The sequence below is a fragment of the Nylanderia fulva genome, unplaced genomic scaffold (genome assembly GCF_048542155.1).
Source record: "Nylanderia fulva isolate GAGA-0341 unplaced genomic scaffold, ASM4854215v1 Scaffold183, whole genome shotgun sequence".
Taxonomy (NCBI): domain Eukaryota; kingdom Metazoa; phylum Arthropoda; class Insecta; order Hymenoptera; family Formicidae; genus Nylanderia; species Nylanderia fulva.
In genome coordinates this window covers 80,168-99,767 of record NW_028190088.1, presented here as the reverse complement: position 1 = coordinate 99,767, position 19,600 = coordinate 80,168, and the positions used below count along the sequence as shown (strand labels likewise).

Here is a 19,600-nt window from a genome sequence, read left to right as displayed (position 1 = left end):
TTTTTGAATCTTCTATTGTTACCAAAATTCTCCTTTCTTTCAAAATTTTTCCCTTAAATGATTTTGACAGTTATTGCCTTTTCAATTGCTAGATTTAAAGAGGTTATCCCTTCTAGTTGAAGGGTTCTCTTCACAAACCCGTCTGTCAAACTGGAAATAAATGGAGCGCAAGCATATTTATCACGATCCAAGAAAGAACATTCCGGATACGCAAGTCGTGATAATCTCTCAAGTTCGGTCCCAAACGAAGCGAAATCTTCCCCAAATTTCTGTTTTTTATTAGTGAAAAAAGAATAATTTTGTGTTAAATTTCCGTCCCCAAAAAGAAACTCTATATATATATATATATATATATATATATATATATAATTTTGATTTTAATTCCACAAAAGTTAGATCTCCAAAATTCTCAATATTTTTTAAAACAGTTCGCTTTTTCCCTTAAATTCGCGGCAAGAGTTATCGTTTTCATCTTATCGTCCCAATTATTTGTCATCGCGATCAAAAGAAATTGGGAGAGGAATTCCCGCAGCGGAACTTTTCCGTCGTACGTATCGGGCTTCAATTTAAAGCCCGTTTTCGCGCGAAAATCGTTGGTCGATTTAATCGCAGCTATCGCACAAGCTCCCCGAATATTTTGTGTGTCCCCGGAAGTTCTATTATTAGAAGGACTTAGCTGATTTTGCTGTGACATCCGCTGTTCAAGTTATCGCAATTGGTCGTCCTTCTCTCGAAGAGCTTCGAAGTGAGCTTGTTGTTGCTCTCGCTCAGCACGCATTTCCCGCAGTTCTCGCAACGCAGCTTGGAACATTTCCGACTCGGAGGAAGTCTCGTTGACAGGAGAACGTCCCGCTCGAGATCGCTCTCGGAGAATGACTCGTTGCCATTATGTCGCAGCTATTTCTCGTTGGTCCCTTGGAATGTCGTGGACTATCCCGGACGAGCCCCCAAAATGTTGCGCCTCCCGGACGCCTCTCGTGCGGTCACACACACACACACGCACACACGCACACGCGCACACGCACACACGCACGCACGCACACGCACGCACACACACGCACACACACACAATCACTCGCGTGCGAAATGAAATGAAGACTCGTTTGAACACAAATTAAGTTTTTAATGGGTCGATTCAGGGAAAATACAAAGAAGATAAATTGTATTTTGTAATAATTAATGAAAATCGTGTCTGCGGTCTTGTAACGTCAATCGGACTTGACAGCTAGACCAAGACTGACAGATGGCGTCGATAAACAAAAGTAAGTGGGAGATTGTTTATCAACAACTCTCTTGACGACGATCTCCCGGAAACGTTTGTTAGAGGATGAGGATGCAGATCCAAGGGCGCAGCAATATAATTAATGATTAATAATAAATATAATTAATATTATAATTAATATGATTAATAATATATAATTTTAATAATGGCTTTTTATTTTTTTGCGTAATTTCATCTTTAGGCACTTTAAAAACAGATCTTTTTACTAATACACTTTTAAATCCTGTTTTACACTTTGGTATTATACACGGTTGTGTCATGATTATTTTTATAAATAAATTTTTTTTTATAAAATTAATATTTAATTAAATATTTAATAAAAAATAAATTATTATTTAAATATATTATTATTGTTATTGTTTTTGTTGTTATTGTTATTAGAGTAAGGACAAAGCGAGCGAGTTTCAAAATAATTTAAAAATGTAAACAGGGGATGGAAAGACACGGGCAAGCCAGTCAGTCGATTCTCAGCCGTCGCCGCGATAAGACGAATTAAATACATATAATACACAGAGCACAAGCATTCCAATATTACGGCCTATCCTGAACGACAAATATCCTACCGTAATTTCAGAATTGGGATTGTGAATTCGCGACTCGCGGCAAAGATTTTACGATTTGTGATTTACGTTGAACATTGTTAGTCGCACGCGCTGCACGGAGTGTTAGTTGCAGGTGTTGCGTGACGCATAAACTTTTGAAATTTCGGACGGAGATCGAGGATCGAGAAATAATCTGAGCATATTACGGAAGAGCTGTCAATCATTTTAAAAGAAACGAATCGGAGGTATCAATTATGGACGGAAATAAACTAACGAATATGCAATTGGGAACGATTCTCAAAAACCATCAGATGTCCATTGCGGGCACGAAAGCAGAATTGATTGCAAGGATATCAGCGGCGAATCCTTCAGGTGACTGGATGTCGGAGGCGGACGAGCCGCGTGTAGAGCAGCCACGAGACGAGGAAACGATTCCTTCTGGGGAAGAGGACGTGCTGCAGGATTTTCTGGATCAGTCTGAGCGGGGTGAGCCAAACAGGACGGGCGCAATGTCGAGAACATATCCGCGTTACGAGCCGATGCATGCATACAATCAGGATGAACTCCTTTTGCGCGAATTGGAATTAATGCGGAGAGAAAAGGCCCTAATGGAGAGAGAACTCGAAATTGCTCGTCGGGAGATAGAAATGTTGAGGAGCTCCCAACGGTCGGTAGCCAGCAATAATTCAAATAACGGTAGGCCGCCTGTAAACATAAGAGCGGTAAGTGACCTTCTAAGCAAATTTAACGGAACGGATCGCGATTTTGGCGAATGGGAAAAACAAGTTTGATTATTATGCCAAACATATGAGTTTGATGACAACTCGGCTAAGATATTGATTAGTTCAAGGTTAAAAGGCCGAGCAGCCCAATGGTTTCACTCACGATTACGGAATCTCGAAATGACTCTGGACGAATTATTGGAGCAGGTGAGGACTGCTTTTGACTGTCGGCTTAGTAGGGTGGAGCGTCAAAGAAAATTCGAAGCCAGGACTTGGGGCCCGGGTGAGACCTTTGCTGATTATTATCATGAGAAACTTATTTTGGCTAATCGGGTACCGATAGATGATAACGATCTAATAGAATATTTAATTGACGGCATAGGAGACGTCTCGTTGCGGAATCAGGCGCGCATTCACCATTACGATTCGGCCGGAGCGTTGCTGGAAGTTTTTAGGAGAGTCACCATACAGCCGGAAGCGAGGGATCGTATCAAGCTTGGTGCAGGAGACAAATCGAAATCAGCGGGGAAGCATTTTAATAAATTTTCGTTGAGAGTGGCGAAGCAGCCGGACGAACAACGAGCGACGGACATCAAATGCTATAATTGTAATAGAGTAGGGTATATATCGCGAGAATGTATACGACCGAAACGTGAGAGAGGATTGTGTTATGAGTGTGGCGAGAAAGGACATGTTTATAACGACTGTCCGAAAAAAAAAAACAAACAGCAGATCACTAATATTTACGATAATCCGGCAGCGGAAACAAACTTTAGACGAAACGTTATGTTTGAAATAAAAGGATCGAATTTTCGACAGATGTTATGTTTAGATACGTTGTTAGATACAGGGAGTCCGGTTAGTTTTGTTAAAGAGAGATTTATTGGTAATGCGAATATTGATCCGATTAACGAATTCGATCATAGATATTGTGGGATTAATAATTCCAAGTTGACCATTGTGGGAAAAATTACGGCCCGTATAACGTTAGGCAATGATTGTGCAGAGGATGTGACGGTTTTAATTGTACCCGAAAATACTATGATTACGTCAGCTGTTTTAGGTCGCGATGTGTTGCGCAGATTTGAGTTAGTTTTAGCAAAGACGGAAGTAGCGGACACGACGCAGGAAATTATGAATATTAATTTTTCGGAGGCGCATGACAATCCTGTTGATTGTTTAGATATAAATGCGGAGACATCATACGATGTTCAAAATAAATTTAAGCGATTGTTTATCGAGAATTATGTCAAACCACAGCGACCAAAAGAACCTAAAGTCCAAGCAGAATTAAAATTGACACTTAAAGATTTTCAACCGTTTCATTGTACACCGCGTAGAATATCGTATAGCGAGAGAGATCAATTGCAATGCATTTTCGATCGCTTACTTGAGAAAAATTATATTAGGCCGAGTAATTCCGAATATGCGTCGCCGATAGTTTTAACGAGAAAGAAAAACGAGGAAGTACGGATGATACGTGGATTTCAGAATCTTAAATAAAGCATTGGCACGTGATAATTATCCACTTCCAGTGATCGAAGATCAGTTAGAAGTTCTAAATGGCAAAAAATATTTTAGTTTAATAGATTTGAAAGATGGATTCTATCATGTTAGCGTATCGGCGGATTCTGTTAAGTACACGTTGTTTGTTACACCGTTAGGTCAATTTGAATGGTTAAAAATGCCATTCGGTCTGAAGACGGCACTATCTACTTTTCAGCGATTTATAAATAATACGCTAGCTGCTTTCATTAGAGCAGGAGATATTGTAGTTTATATGGACGATGTACTCGTTGCCACCGCCACATTAGATCATTATTTGTAAGTACTAGAGCATTTGTTTAAAGCAATGGTCGACAACGTCTTGGAAATAAGGTTCGATAAATGTAAATCCTTATACACCGAAATTGGATATCTCGGCTATTTAGTTAGCAAAGACGGCATTAAGCCTACAACAAACGGAATCAATAGTGTTACTTTCTTTTCAGTACCTAAAACTAAGCGCGAGTTACAGCGTTTTCTTGGATTGTGTTCATATTTTAGAAAGTTCATTCCAGACTATTCGGTAATTTTGAAGCCGTTGTATGATCTGATAAAAGAAAGTGCTGCGTTTAAATTTGGTGAGGCCGAACTCAAAGTTTTTGAAATGTTAAAGAATAAGCTTAGTACAGCACCGATATTAGCCATTTATAATCCGAAAGACGAAACCGAATTGCATTGTGACGCGAGCTCTGTGGGTTACGGTGCGGTTCTAATGCAGCGAAAATTGGATCGCAAGTTTTACCCGGTATTCTATTTTTCGAAGCGAACGACCGAGACGGAATCCAAATATCATAGTTACGAATTAGACTCTTGCAATAATTTATGCACTAAAACGCTTTCGAATCTAAATCGCAAAATGTTAAATTTAAAATTGTTACCGACTGTAATTCCCTCGTTATGACTCTAAAGAAAAAGAATATCAATCCTAGAATTGCTAGATGGGCATTAGAATTGCTAAATTACGACTATGAATTAGAGCATAGGTCCGGAACGCGTATGAAACATGTCGACGCGCTTAGCCGAACGGTGGGAATTGTGGAAGATAATTCTTTCGAATGGAATCTTACGCTTAGTCAGGGACGGGACGCGAAAATTGTAGACGCGAGAAATTAATTGGAACAGTCCGAAAGTAAATTCTTCAAATTGCGTAATGGACTAGTGTATAGAAAAAAAGATGATAAGCTATTATTTTATAATAAGAATATTTTTAAGTCAACTTCAATTTTTAAACCACAATCTACACTTCATTCCTCTCGACTAAAGAGCCAAACGCGATGTTATTGCGACAAATTAAGATAAGAAAATTTGGAAACTAAGGAATTTGAATCCTATGGTTAGGATCTCAGAAATTTCCCTTGTTCCTTCTCTTAACATCCCGTGTAAAGAAATAGACGAGAAAAATATTGGTCCGAAAGTCGGTTGAATCGGGAATCGAACCCGAGACCTTCCGCTTGCTGGGCGACTGCTCTTCCATTTCTATTATTTTATGTTCTAGAAATTATGGAAAAAAATGTAATTTTTAAATATCATGATGAAATGGGGCATCTTGGAGTAGAGAAAACTAGTTAAGCTGTTTTGCAGAACTATTGGTTTCCAAAATTGCGAGAAAAGGTCGAGAATCATATTAAGAACTGTTTAAAATGTATTGCTTATATGCCCAAGACCGGAAAGACTGAGGGATTTTTGAATATGATTCCTAAGGGTAATATTCCATTCGCTACTTTGCATGTCGATCATTTGGGACCGATAGACAAACATTCCGTAAAGCGACATATTCTAGTTGTCGTCGACTCCTTCACGAAATTTGTAAAATTGTACGCTGTTAAAACGACTGCTAGCAAGGAAGCTATATAATAGTTTAAAACAATATTTCCAAAATTATAGCCGCCCTTTAGTAGTAGTGACAGATCGAGGAACGTGTTTTACTTCGAACGAATTTTTAATATTTTTACGAGAAAATAATATAAAGCATGTTAAGGTAGCTACAGGTTCGCCACAAGTCAATGGACAAGTGGAACGCGTTAATCGAGTATTGATTCCGATGTTAGGAAAATTGTCTAACGATGCGGCCGGAAAATTCTGGTATAAAACTTTGTCCGAAATAGAGTATGCGTTGAACAATTCTGTTAGCAAAACCACTGGGTATACTCCAAGTCAGCTGTTGTTTGGCGTTGACCAGCGTGGAAAATCTATCAATAATCTTAAGGAATATTTACACTGTGCTGACGATACCGAACGGATAGATATTGCTAAAATAAGAAATGACGCCGCCGATAAAACTCGCAAGTCTCAGATGTATAACAAAGCTCACGGTGATAAAAGACGAAAAGTTGCACCGAACTATAAGATTGACGATTTAGTTATGATAAGAAACTTTGACAGTAGCACGGGAGCGTCGAAAAAATTAATACCCACTTTTAAAGGCCCTTATCGCGTTGAACGTGTGTTTCGCAACAATCGTTATTTAATTACGGATATTAGCGGATTTCAGAATAATCAACGACCATATCGCGGGGTATGGGAGGCGTGTAATATACGACCTTGGTTACGCAACAACTAGGAAATTATTTTGTATATTTATACGGTTATTTTGATTTTATTTTATCCTTGTAATATATGTCGGTTTTTGTACTGTTGCGTTAGCCGCGGACGGCCTAATAGTCAGAATGGCCGAACTGTAAGGACAAAGCGAGCGAGTTTCAAAATAATTCAAAAATGTAAACAGGCGATGGAAAGACACGGGCAAGCCAGTCAGTCGATCCTCAGCCGTCGCCGCGATAAGACGAATTAAATACATATAATACACAGAGCACAAGCATTCCAATATTACGGCCTATCTTGAACGACAAATACCCTACATTAGTTCTTATATTATTAATTAAGATTAAATTACGGCTCTGTAATATATTAAATATAAATCTAAATCGTAAGAAAGGCGTAAAGAGCCATACGCGGATGGTACATTTCCAACGAAACTAAGTTTTCGTTGGAAATAAACCGTGCACAAGGTACGTATTATTCTCGGTGTACTACCAAGACTTAAAATTTGAAATAATCTCATACTTGAGATTTAATTTCAAAAACCCCTAACTCCCCTACAGAAATAAATAAATATCTTATATTATTATTTTAATATTTTATCAATTATTTAAATATTATTTTTTTAATATTTAAAATGAACCACTACCATATAATTACTACCATGAACTGCGATCATGCAAAAACAAATGCAAAAACATTTTTTACATGTTGCGCTCTTAGCGGCCGTTGTCATTAAGCGATGCACCCCCCTCTACTAGAGTTTCCAGACCTGTATGTACGACCGTGGTGTGAATATACCTTAACACTTAATATCTAAACGCACACAATCTTCATATACGTTCGAGATGATCAATTACATTCAGAATAATACGATAACAATGCAATCGCGATTAGCGACCAACTTAAGCATATCTTATATATTATTGTCTGTTTATTACAGCATTAACATGAACAAATATTTTTTCAATATTATACTACATAACTGTTATTACTATTATATTACATTCTAGATTAATTTAGTGTTTTTTTTTAAATTAAATTAATACTCTTATTTTAAGAGCATGTATAACGTACAATACTTATATATGTATAGATAACAGTTTTAACATTTGAACTTGTTTCTTATTAATATGTAACAATTTTTTTATTGTACATAATGAATGACATTATTGGAGATAATGTATCCTCAGAATAATTATATGTATGTATATAGGAATGTTGAATTATTTATTCCCATAAAGCATTCTTCATCACATTATCAAACAAATATAAAAAAAAATAAATTTCAAAAGTTTTTTTGTAATTATTTTAAATATATTTACAATTAATATAAAATTTATTAGAGCAATTACTATTTTCATTGTAAATTTAACACATGTAAATCATTTTTATTGAAAGATTTCTGTATATACATGATTTTTAATTAATTCATTTTGTCTTTCTTTTCCTAAGTAAATTTTTAATGATTCCCAGGATCTAACTCGCGAAAATGCAACATAAAGTTGTCCATAACTGAAAATATCTTTTCTTAAATTAATTGCAATTTTGTTAAATGTTTGTTCTTGTGATTTATTTATTGTCATAGTGAAAACTATTTTAACCGGGAATTGTCTTCTTTTAAATACAAATGGATAAATATTTTTACAATATAAAATGCGATGTAAAAAGACTATCTCTCCTTTTTTATCACCAGTCAGAATTTTACATTTTAACAAATTATTTCCTAATTCTAAGATTAACAACCTTGTTTCATTACATAAGCCTTCACTGATGTTTAGATTTCTAATTAGCATAATAACAGTGTATTTTCTTAATCGAAGTTCATGAGGTAAAAGACTCGGTGGATTTAAAGTATTCAAATACTCTGGTAAAATAACTTCATTATTATCATGATTATCGTTAGTAGTTTCAGTGGTATCTATATTTGCATATATTTTTTCTGTTGATTCATCAAGTAAATTTACAATTTCTTTGTTTATTTCGTTTACATCAACATTTTGTGCAGAAAGTATAGCACGTTTTGCTGCAAGTTTATATAGATTGTGTTTAATTATTTCTTTCTATGTATCTTTTACTGTATTCGCATTTAAATCTGCTATATATCTCAATGGAACTTGAACATTATTAGACTGATCATTTAAGGTACCATTACCCAAATCTAATAAAAAGTTAGCAAATTCATGTTCATATGGTAACGTACGCATATTTTCTGTCAATGGAAAGATTTTGAAATGTTGCTATATTGTGATAATTTTATTGATAAATTTACAGTTTCAGAACGTGTAGTATTTTGTTTTACTGGCAATAATTGTCTGAAATCCCCACCAAGAATAACAATCTTACCACAGAATGGTATTGTTTGAGATGCTAAGTAAAATTTTAGTAAATTCTAGAACTTTCGATCAACGTCAATAATAAAAGTCACGGTCTTTTTTGTATGTTTGTCCCGGTAAATAACTGTCATAAATTAAACCCGTCATCACAAAACATTCTTTTCATACAAACAATTAGCGGTATCTCAACCGTTTTCGCCGGATACTTGTCGCGTTAAAAGCATGCGCAAAATTGCCACGCGGCCTCAATCACCAATTAGAAATAGCGAGCGACCGCGCGCGCATGGCAAAACGCGAATTCGTTGCGCATCTTAGCGAAGCGGCCAATAATGAGCTGTACCCTCGAGTCACCTTCGAGCACAATTTAAATTGCTCACCATAATTGACGCTTCCCGAAAAAGTGGGTTTTCTTCGGAAACCCATAAAAGAGAGCTCGCACCCGAAATTCGCGCCTTATCGCTTTCCGCAGTGACCGCATAACGCAAACCGCATATTATTTGATTCGCAAAAATCTCGTTGACGACCGCCGCTTATTCCGCACTTTGTTCTCGATTACATTTTCACTGAAATAATTAACTGTTATAATAAGTCTTGTTCAAGTATTTGTAATTAAGTGTGTATTGAAATTAAACTTTTTTTGATACAAAAGAAAGGGTGACTTATCCTGTTGTATCGCGCGATCCTCTCTTACGCAGCGCGTTCGCGAACAGGTATATTATTTTGCATTAAATCTTGCAAGAGGCGATCCATCATTTCAAGAGCATATCACGGTGCCATTGGTGCTTTGTCTCAAATAAAAACGTTTGTTTTTTTCAAACAATCAGCTTCTTTTGATTGAATTTTTATATTTGATGTTGTGTCAGCAAAAAGAGGTACAGGCAAATCTAAAGTTTTATGTACTGTTTTACCATTTGGCAGTAACGTTGCAGCAATACCAGTAAAAGCTATTGTACTAACAACTTTGCCTTGAGTTTTGAGTAAATAATATAATGTCCTGTAAATGAAAGTTTTCCCTGAACCTCCTGGGCCATCAATATATAAACATTTTATCGATCGACTATCGTCTTTTTCCAAAAGAGTTAAAACATAGTCAACAGTACTTTTTTGCTTATAATTTAACTGACTGTACTGTTGCTGACCTAGTAAAGCTTCTCTTTGCAATTGTTTCATATCTTCTTCCTCATATTCTGTCGTTATTTGTTCCATTTCTGGAAATTGTGAAAGTTCCCAATCTTCTTTGCGAAGTAATCGATCGATTTGAACATAAGCTTGTCTTATTCCAGTGATTTGTCCAAATTTTTGTATATAATCTTCAGACATTGCAACTTGAAATTCATCCCACAATTCTTTTGGATGCACTGGTTGGCAATGTATTAGTATTCGAATAAAAAGTAGCCTAAGACGTTTTGGCATCCAGACAGAAACATTCAATAAAAAGATACGCAAGTGAAATAATTCGATTTTAGTTGGACTAACTGAGTACATGCGTCCGATACAGTTGAATTTACACTGACGTTTTTCCCAACGATTACCTTGTTTGCCGTCAAAAATTACCTTTTTGAACGTATAATGTAAAGGTATATGTGTATACAAGTACTGACGTGTATCAACATCTTGTTTATTTAAATCAAAATAGTTACCATTAACATTGTTAGACGTTCTAAAACAGATTGTACATTTTGTTCATTTAAATAATTAGAGATAATTATATTTTGTATGTTTGGCAAATGTGCAGGTAGACGAATAATAGCATGACTTCTCTTGCAATGCTTTACCTGCAATGCGCCAACAAGCTTCAACTGGTCTTACATAACGTGCTTCGATAAAATCCTTGATTTCATCATGAACAATCTCTATATCATTTACATTTTCTCTTATGACTACAGTTGCTGCATCATGACCTTTATAAATATATATTGCGACGTTAATTCGCACTTCGAGCACGCCGAGCCCGAAGGGCTTCCCCGAGGGGGAAAACGCCGAATTGCAATCGGGTGACCGGCACCCGATTGGTGGTATCAGATAGAGATGCTGAGTATTGCGGTATCTTTAGATAACTTAACGGTAACGGAGAAACGACAAAATGTACTAATCCTCGATATTTGGGCACCAGACGCGATTCCGCGCGCCACGGTATCAAAATTCTACACAGAAAGACGTAATTTTGCCAGCTACGTTCTGCTCAGTATTTGGCAGAGGGGCGCGGTTTATAGATGTTAATTTTTATAGAGTCTGGAGAGGAGGGTTGATTAAATAGAACACAGAGGTTGGGTTAATAAAATATTTAACAATGTATTTGATGATACCTGGACAATTACAGGATTACATATATAAAAAAATTTGGATTGACAATACGTATTAGATAATTACGGAGCGGTCTGATCGAAGAGTTAACTGTTACAATAGATAAAGACAGAAATTAGATCGAATAACGTACGAACGATGACATAACGCGGAACGTGAGAACGGTACTTTATAGTTTCATCCCTAGGGACAATTCCCCTAGGCCTCACCGACTTTTCATATAAGGCCGATATTTTATAACTATTCTGTGCATACAAAGATTCCATAAAATTTTGCAAAGATAATCCGAATATTATATTCACGCGTGCGGATAAAGGTAATGCCACTGTTGCAATGGAAAAATCATATTACACTAATAAAATGGAGAACTTATTAAAAAATGCTAACACATACACTATCATTACTAAAAATCCGTGTAAAAAAATAGAAAATGAATTGAACAACTTATTGAAGAAATAGCTGAAAGAAGAGTATATCTCTAAAAATGAATTTTATAAATTACGCTCTAGCGATTCTCTCCTACTAAAAGCGTACGGATTACCTAAAATCCTTTAAGTAAACTATCCATTCAGAATTATAGTTTCTTCGGTGGACACGTCTTTATACTCGTTAGCTTTTTTTTTGCAAAATATTCTACGAACTAGCCTCCCTAAAGCTAAAAGTTATATTAATAACAGTTTTGACTTGTACAGCATGTTATCTGGAAAAAAGATTGATAACGATACGATGTTCTCTTTAGATGTCGTTTCTTTATTCACGAACGTACCTCTAGATCTTGCGGTCAACAGTATTAATGATAAATGGGAACATATTGAAAAAAATACTAGAATACCAAAAAGTGAGTTTATACTACGCATAAAATTCATTTTGACATACACTTATTTTACATTTAATGACACAATTTATAAACAGACTTTTGGGACCCCGATGGGGTTTCCATTATCATTAATCATAGCTGATTTGGTCATGCAGGATCTGGAGGACACGGTTTTTAAGTCGTTAAATTTAAAATGCACGTTTTATTTCCGTTACGTAGACGATATATAATACTGACCACTTCTACGACCAATATAAGTCGGATAGTTAGTAGCTTTAACAATTATCATGACAGACTAAAATTTACAATAGAACAGAAGGTTAACCGCAGCTTGAATTTCTTAGATCTATCAATAAAAATTATGAACAATACAATATATATAGATTGGTACCAAAAAGAAACCTTCTCAGGAAGAACTCTATCATTTTTTCCTAATCATCCACAATGTCACAAAATTGGAATAATTTATAACTTATTAGATAGATGTTTGCTATTATCACATCCACAATTTTTTAATAAAAACTTAGAGATAGTTATTAACATACTTATAAGCAACGGTTACCCCCTGGATTTTATTTTTAACAAAATCAATCATCGAATAGGATACCTCATTGCTAAAAAAAGCATTACGGAAAGACAAACAAACATAGAAAGAACAGAAAATACAATAAAAGAATTAGAAACAAAAAAAACTATTTGTTATTCCATATATAAATAGGATCTCTGAAATGATTGTCTCCTCGATAAAAAATACAGAACTTTTAGTAGGATATAGATGCCTTAATAAACTTGATAAAATTATTAAAACACAAAAAGATAAAATTAAACATTCTTGCAATTCTAATGTAGTTTACAAGATTAATTGCAATAATTGTAATGCATCTTATGTGGGCCATACGAAGAGACAATTACAGACGAGATTGAAAGAACACAAAAATAATATCAAGTTGGATTCGATGAGACACTCGGTAATTTCTGAACATATTAAAGAAGAACACCATACATTCAATTGGGATAATGTATTGATTATGGATAAGGAAATTAATTATCATAAAAGACTCATCTCAGAAATGTTACACATTAAAGAACAAAAAAATGGACTAAATTTAAATAAAGACACTGAGCTTCTTAGCGTGTCCTATTATGATATTTTAGACAAATTAGCAAAAATAAAACAATAATAAGACAAATAGGACATCAACAGTTTAGGCACATCTATCCGATATTATATAAACACACATAATTTGCGATTAAATATAGTTCAAAATGAGGTGTCTTGTTAGACTGTTGGTTTTATTTATTTATAATAATTTCAATTTAAAAAAAAAAATTGTGTTAAACTGTGAGAAGAGGCGACACAAAGTAAACATAATAAATTTATGTAAGGTCTTTTATCTATTAGTAGACATGTGTTAATCGTTATTTATTGTTAATCACAGCGCCTATGGATATTAAGAATTTCTCGCTTAAAAACGAAGAAATAATTTACGAGATCCAACATCATAAGATCACATTATGGCGAATACTTTTATAAATTAAATATGACAAATTGTAACACGCATAAATTTGTAATAATTCTCGATTCGAATTAATGGACTATTAGTAAGTTTAAGAATAGGATGATCTATTTTTTTGTAAAAGTTATAAATTACGTAACACTGTTATACTGAGGAAGACCGCGTGCGGTTGAAACGTTTATGGAAGGTTTTTTTTGTACTTTAATATATTGTTTATGAAATAAATTTTAATTGGATACAACATCTTAAATATTGCTCGATAAGTTGGCCTTTTTTGAATACATTTAATCGTTTTTTATATCAAAAACTCTAGAGCAAATATCAAGTCTACCAGCAAGTTGTTGACCAAGAAGCAAATTTTCTTTAATTTTAAGTCAATTTGGATTATATGTCATTGTAATAAAAACATCTGAGTTGCCATATTTGCGAACAATAGCCATCGCATCTTAATAATTTTTATATTTCGAGATGAACCAATAAATGTCGATGGAAGAATCATCATTCATCCAATATGAGTTTTAGCATTACTTGCTACATTTTTTAAATAATTAATCAATCCTTTATGCTGTTATAGTCCGAATGACTATAACTATATTATATTAAATATAGTTTTAATAATAAATTAGTAAAAATGATAATCCTTAAGAGTCGCCAGTAATAAATAATGAAAATCTCTCCTCCAATTTTAAAGTCGACCAGACTGGCAATAATTTATTTTAAATAATTAGTTTAATTTACAACGTTTCGGCTGTCATTGCAGCCCTTTTCAAGTAATCTATAAACAATTATATACATATAAATATAATCTTAATGCGCTTAATCATACAAATAATTATAAATTTACAAAAATATATATGTTTACATACCAGATTAATACAATAAATCATATTTACAGCAAACCCCCGACAAAATTCACCATTGTTTTGATGAACAATGTATAACTGACAGAAGTAAGCCCGAAATAAATAGATGTTGACTGTTAGTAGAAAACTTAGTCATTACGCGTTGAGGAAATATAAAACCAAAGTACTGTGTCTTTCGCAATTTTTAAACCGTCAATACAAAGTCAAATAAATAGATAAATAAATAAATAAATAAATAAATATGTAACATATGACAATATAATATATTAAATAGCTTTAAGAACGCGATCATAAATCCCACTGAAATTCTCCGTATCTTTTTGTAAATTAATGCTTTTTCTTTGGTTTTTTATATAGAACATTTCTGCTATTTCTCTTTTTCTCGTTTGTTTTTCTTGATGCAGAATCACAGGAGAATCCCAACGGAACTCATGATCGTTACAAGTCCGATGCAAACTAACAACTGAGTGTGATGTCGTGTCTTTTTTAATGTTATTTTTATGTTCCTTAATACGTGTTTCTAAATGTCGCTTTGTTTGTCCAATATATGTAGAGTCGCAATTCGCGCATTCGATCTTATAGACGACATCGGTTCTTTTTAAGTTATCAATACTATCTTTTCCTCTTTTTATCAAAGTGTCTAATTTTTTTGGAACGGTATATACTACACCGATTCCATTTTTGTTTATGCAACGAGTAATATTTTCGCTCAAATCTCTAATATACGGCAACACTATAACATTTCGTGTATCAAATTTATCTCGATTAGACGCACCAAAATTACCGCCAAATTTAATCGCCCTAAGTTTCCTGTTAACAATTTTGTTTATGACTGTTAACGGGTAACAATTGTTACGAAGAATTCGTTTGACTAAGATGATGTTTTTCTCGTGAAACATAGGGTCAGCGAGTAAAATAGCCCTGTCCACGAGACTTGTGATCACACTAATTTTATAACGCATCGGATGGTTCGAAAGAAAATTTATATAACGGCCTGAAAACGTAGGCTTACGGAACCAGTCAGTCGTCAATTTGCCATTAACTCGCATAACGCTTGTGTCTAAAAAACTTAAGGAACAATTGTTCTCCAATTCAAACGTAAACTTTAGTCGAGTGTGAAAACTATTAAAAATCGTAAGCATATCCTCCACTTTACATTTCGGAATAATTGAAAAAATGTCATCAACATATCTGAAATAACAAAAGGGCTCAAAATCCAATTGACGCAAACAATATGATTCCAAATCGTCCATCACCATATCAGACAAAATTGGAGACAAAGGAGACCCCATAGGCGAACCGAAAACCTGCTCGTAAAATTTTCCATCGAAAACAAAACTAGTCGAGCGTATGACCGTGTCAATAGCATGTAAAAACTGTGCAAGGCCTGCGTTTTCAGGCCGTTATATAAATTTTCTTTCGAACCATCCGATGCGTTATAAAATTAGTGTGATCACAAGTCTCGTGGACAGGGCTATTTTACTCGCTGACCCTATGTTTCACGAGAAAAACATCATCTTAGTCAAACGAATTCTTCGTAACAATTGTTACCCGTTAACAGTCATAAACAAAATTGTTAACAGGAAACTTAGGGCGATTAAATTTGGCGGTAATTTTGGTGCGTCTAATCGAGATAAATTTGATACACGAAATGTTATAGTGTTGCCGTATATTAGAGATTTGAGCGAAAATATTACTCGTTGCATAAACAAAAATGGAATCGGTGTAGTATATACCGTTCCAAAAAAATTAGACACTTTGATAAAAAGAGGAAAAGATAGTATTGATAACTTAAAAAGAACCGATGTCGTCTATAAGATCGAATGCGCGAATTGCGACTCTACATATATTGGACAAACAAAGCGACATTTAGAAACACGTATTAAGGAACATAAAAATAACATTAAAAAAGACACGACATCACACTCAGTTGTTAGTTTGCATCGGACTTGTAACGATCATGAGTTCCGTTGGGATTCTCCTGTGATTCTGCATCAAGAAAAACAAACGAGAAAAAGAGAAATAGCAGAAATGTTCTATATAAAAAACCAAAGAAAAAGCATTAATTTACAAAAAGATACGGAGAATTTCAGTGGGATTTATGATCGCGTTCTTGAAGCTATTTAATATATTATATTGTCATATGTTACATATTTATTTATTTATTTATTTATTTATCTATTTATTTGACTTTGTATTGACGGTTTAAAAATTGCGAAAGACACAGTACTTTGGTTTTATATTTCCTCAACGCGTAATGACTAAGTTTTCTACTAACAGTCAACATCTATTTATTTCGGGCTTACTTCTGTCAGTTATACATTGTTCATCAAAACAATGGTGAATTTTGTCGGGGGTTTGCTGTAAATATGATTTATTGTATTAATCTGGTATGTAAACATATATATTTTTGTAAATTTATAATTATTTGTATGATTAAGCGCATTAAGATTATATTTATATGTATATAATTGTTTATAGATTACTTGAAAAGGGCTGCAATGACAGCCGAAACGTTGTAAATTAAACTAATTATTTAAAATAAATTATTGCCAGTCTGGTCGACTTTAAAATTGGAGGAGAGATTTTCAATAAATTAGTAAGTCGGCTATTATACAATCATTTGAGAAACGTTCTCACGCTCTCGCGAAGCGCTTATCGCGAAAAGACGCAAACGCGATGAAATATAAGCGTTACACCGAAAACCGCGGATCGCAAGCGAAGAATCAACCTGCTTCGCTTGCACCTAGATAAAAGCGTGTGAATAAAAATTAGCCAATGAAAGAGCTTCTCTACATCTTCCCCCGAAAGATGTAGAAAAGGGCAGGAGTTTACCGCGAACGGAGAGCGAGGCGATGAAGTCAGTCGCTAACGAAAATCCAAAAAGTCAAGTCACTAATTAGAACCTAACTACGAGTCGAAGACAAGCCGCAGAATACAAACTATCACCTGTAATCTAACTGCCGAGTGCGGGCATACTTAACTAACCACCCAGGTGGGATTAGACATAATTAAACCAACTCGAGAAATAAGTGAAATAAAAGATTTATTCAGATAAACACGTGACTTAGTTAAAGTGGAAACACCCGCCGATCCTAGGATCCTCATCCTTCAGTCGACTGAGACCCTAAAATTTTCTGTGCCTTCCCGGAGGCACAACAATGCGTTTCCACTTTCAACTGTTTTTGATTTTCTTTGCACCAATTAAGTCTGTCTTTTTTTTACATAGTTGTCAACAAGCCATTGTTGAAATAGTCATTTACCTATTAAAAAAATATTGACATCACATATAGCCATTCGATATTGAACATACATCTAGTCACACGTTTTCCGTTGGTTTGTTTAATATCATTGCGCCAACCTTGTGTACCGAAATCGAGAATGATCCAGTCAAAAAAAATTTATTGAATTAATTGTTCGAAGTTGTCTCTATTGGCTTGGATACATAATGCCAACCTATCTTGGAAATGTCTTACTGTCTTAAGTAACATATCGCGCGTTATTCTTCTGCAAACTTCTCGTATTCTTTCTATCATATTTTCTCTCGTTGTGGGCGTTTGCTCGTACACGACATTTTTCAGATATCCCCATAAAAAAAAGTCGGGCGACGTTAGATCAGGAGATCGTGGAGGCCACGCGACGGGTGCATCTCGTTCAATCTATCTCCCATTATACGTTTTATTCAAGTAATCTCTCACACATCTTGTATAGTGAGGTGGCGCGCCATCGAGTTGTATCCATAACTTCTGGCGTGTTTGCAGGTTAACGTTTTCAAATAATTGTGGTAAGTCATCTTTAAAAAACGCCAAAAAGTTTTCCCCGTTGACATTTTCGTCAAAGAAATAGAGACCAATCAAATACCCATTTACAATCCCGCACCAAACATTGACACTCCAACGATTCTGATTATCTATTGGTCTATGCCAATGGAGATCTGACCAATAATGACAATTATGCCTATTTAGTTCACCATTATTTTTAAATGTCGACTTATCAGAGAACATGACAAAATTGAAAAAATTTGGTTCAGCTCTGATCATTTGTTGTGCCCATTGACAAAATTGGATACGCAATTGCATATCTCTTTGACTCAGAGCTTGTGTCATAGTTATGTGATAGGGATGGTATTTAAGTTTCTTTATAATCTTCCTAATTGTTGATCTTGGAATACCTAGTTCCCTTGCCAAAATCCGCTGACTTACATGAGGATTAAGATAAATTTCTGCCAGGAGCGTGACCACACGATTGTCGTTTTCATCATACACATGATCTTTCCTTTTACGTTTGAGATGACCTTCACGAGCTCTTCATTCGAGGTTTCGGATTAAAGCAGGATTGGGGTGTCCTTCCCTCTCAGGATACCGATCTCGGTAAACTCGCGAAGCTTCGTGATAATTTAAATAACATTCTCCAAGAATGAGAATAATGTCAATGATCTCCGAGGGTGAATAGTCTGACATTATTTTTTCCGTAGTTGCAAAATTCTTGAGCGATAATGAAGGGATACAATTGATAATTTGTATACAAATTTTTCCTTTAGTAAGTATAGTAACCATTTGTGCATTATTATCGTATCCTTATATGTCCCTGTAAGATTATTACGATCTGCTGATCTGACGTCACCCGACTTTTTCTTAAGGGAATATCTGAAAAATGTCGCGTACGAGCAAACGCTTACAAGAGAGAAAATATGATAGAAAGGATACGAGAAGCTTGCAGAAGGATAACGCACGATATGTTACTTAAGACAGTAAGACATTTCCAAGATAGGTTGGCATTATGTATCCAAGCCAATGGAGACAACTTCGAACAATTGATTCGATAAATTTTTTTTGACTGGATCATCCTCGATTTTGCCTTCGGTCGCAGGATTCTTCTTGATCTTACTTTAGTTGACAGAACCATCAACGATCTTGCTTTGACTGGCTGGATCATGTTCATATCTTGCTTTGACTGGCTGGATTGTGTCCAGATCTTGCCTTGACCGGCTGGATCCGTGTTGGTATCTTGCCTTGATTGGCTGGCTCGTGTTCGTATTTTGCCTTGACTGGCTGGATCCTGTCCAGATCTTGCCTTGACCGGCTGGATCCGTGTTGGTATCTTGCCTTGATTGGCTGGCTCGTGTTCGTATTTT

At 35.0% G+C, this 19,600-nt stretch overlaps 1 protein-coding gene and 1 pseudogene across 2 annotated transcripts; one reads left to right on the top strand and one right to left on the bottom strand.

The window, feature by feature from the left end:
- Window positions 1-2,241: 2,241 nt before the first annotated feature.
- LOC114943300 (uncharacterized) lies at window positions 2,242-7,218 on the top strand. Of its 2 annotated transcripts, none has more exons than XM_029318888.2 (2): window positions 2,242-2,829; window positions 2,929-7,218. In XM_029318888.2, exons 1-2 carry the CDS (start codon window positions 2,727-2,729, stop codon window positions 4,047-4,049), a joined length of 1,224 nt encoding a protein of 407 aa, XP_029174721.1. In that variant the 5' UTR covers window positions 2,242-2,726; the 3' UTR covers window positions 4,050-7,218. The 2 variants fall into 2 exon arrangements, with proteins under 2 accessions (XP_029174721.1, XP_029174720.1); XM_029318887.2 differs by having other exon boundaries at window positions 2,908-7,218.
- Window positions 7,219-17,867: 10,649 nt separating this feature from the next.
- On the bottom strand, window positions 17,868-18,599 carry LOC146723596 (uncharacterized; annotated as a pseudogene).
- Window positions 18,600-19,600: the final 1,001 nt, after the last annotated feature.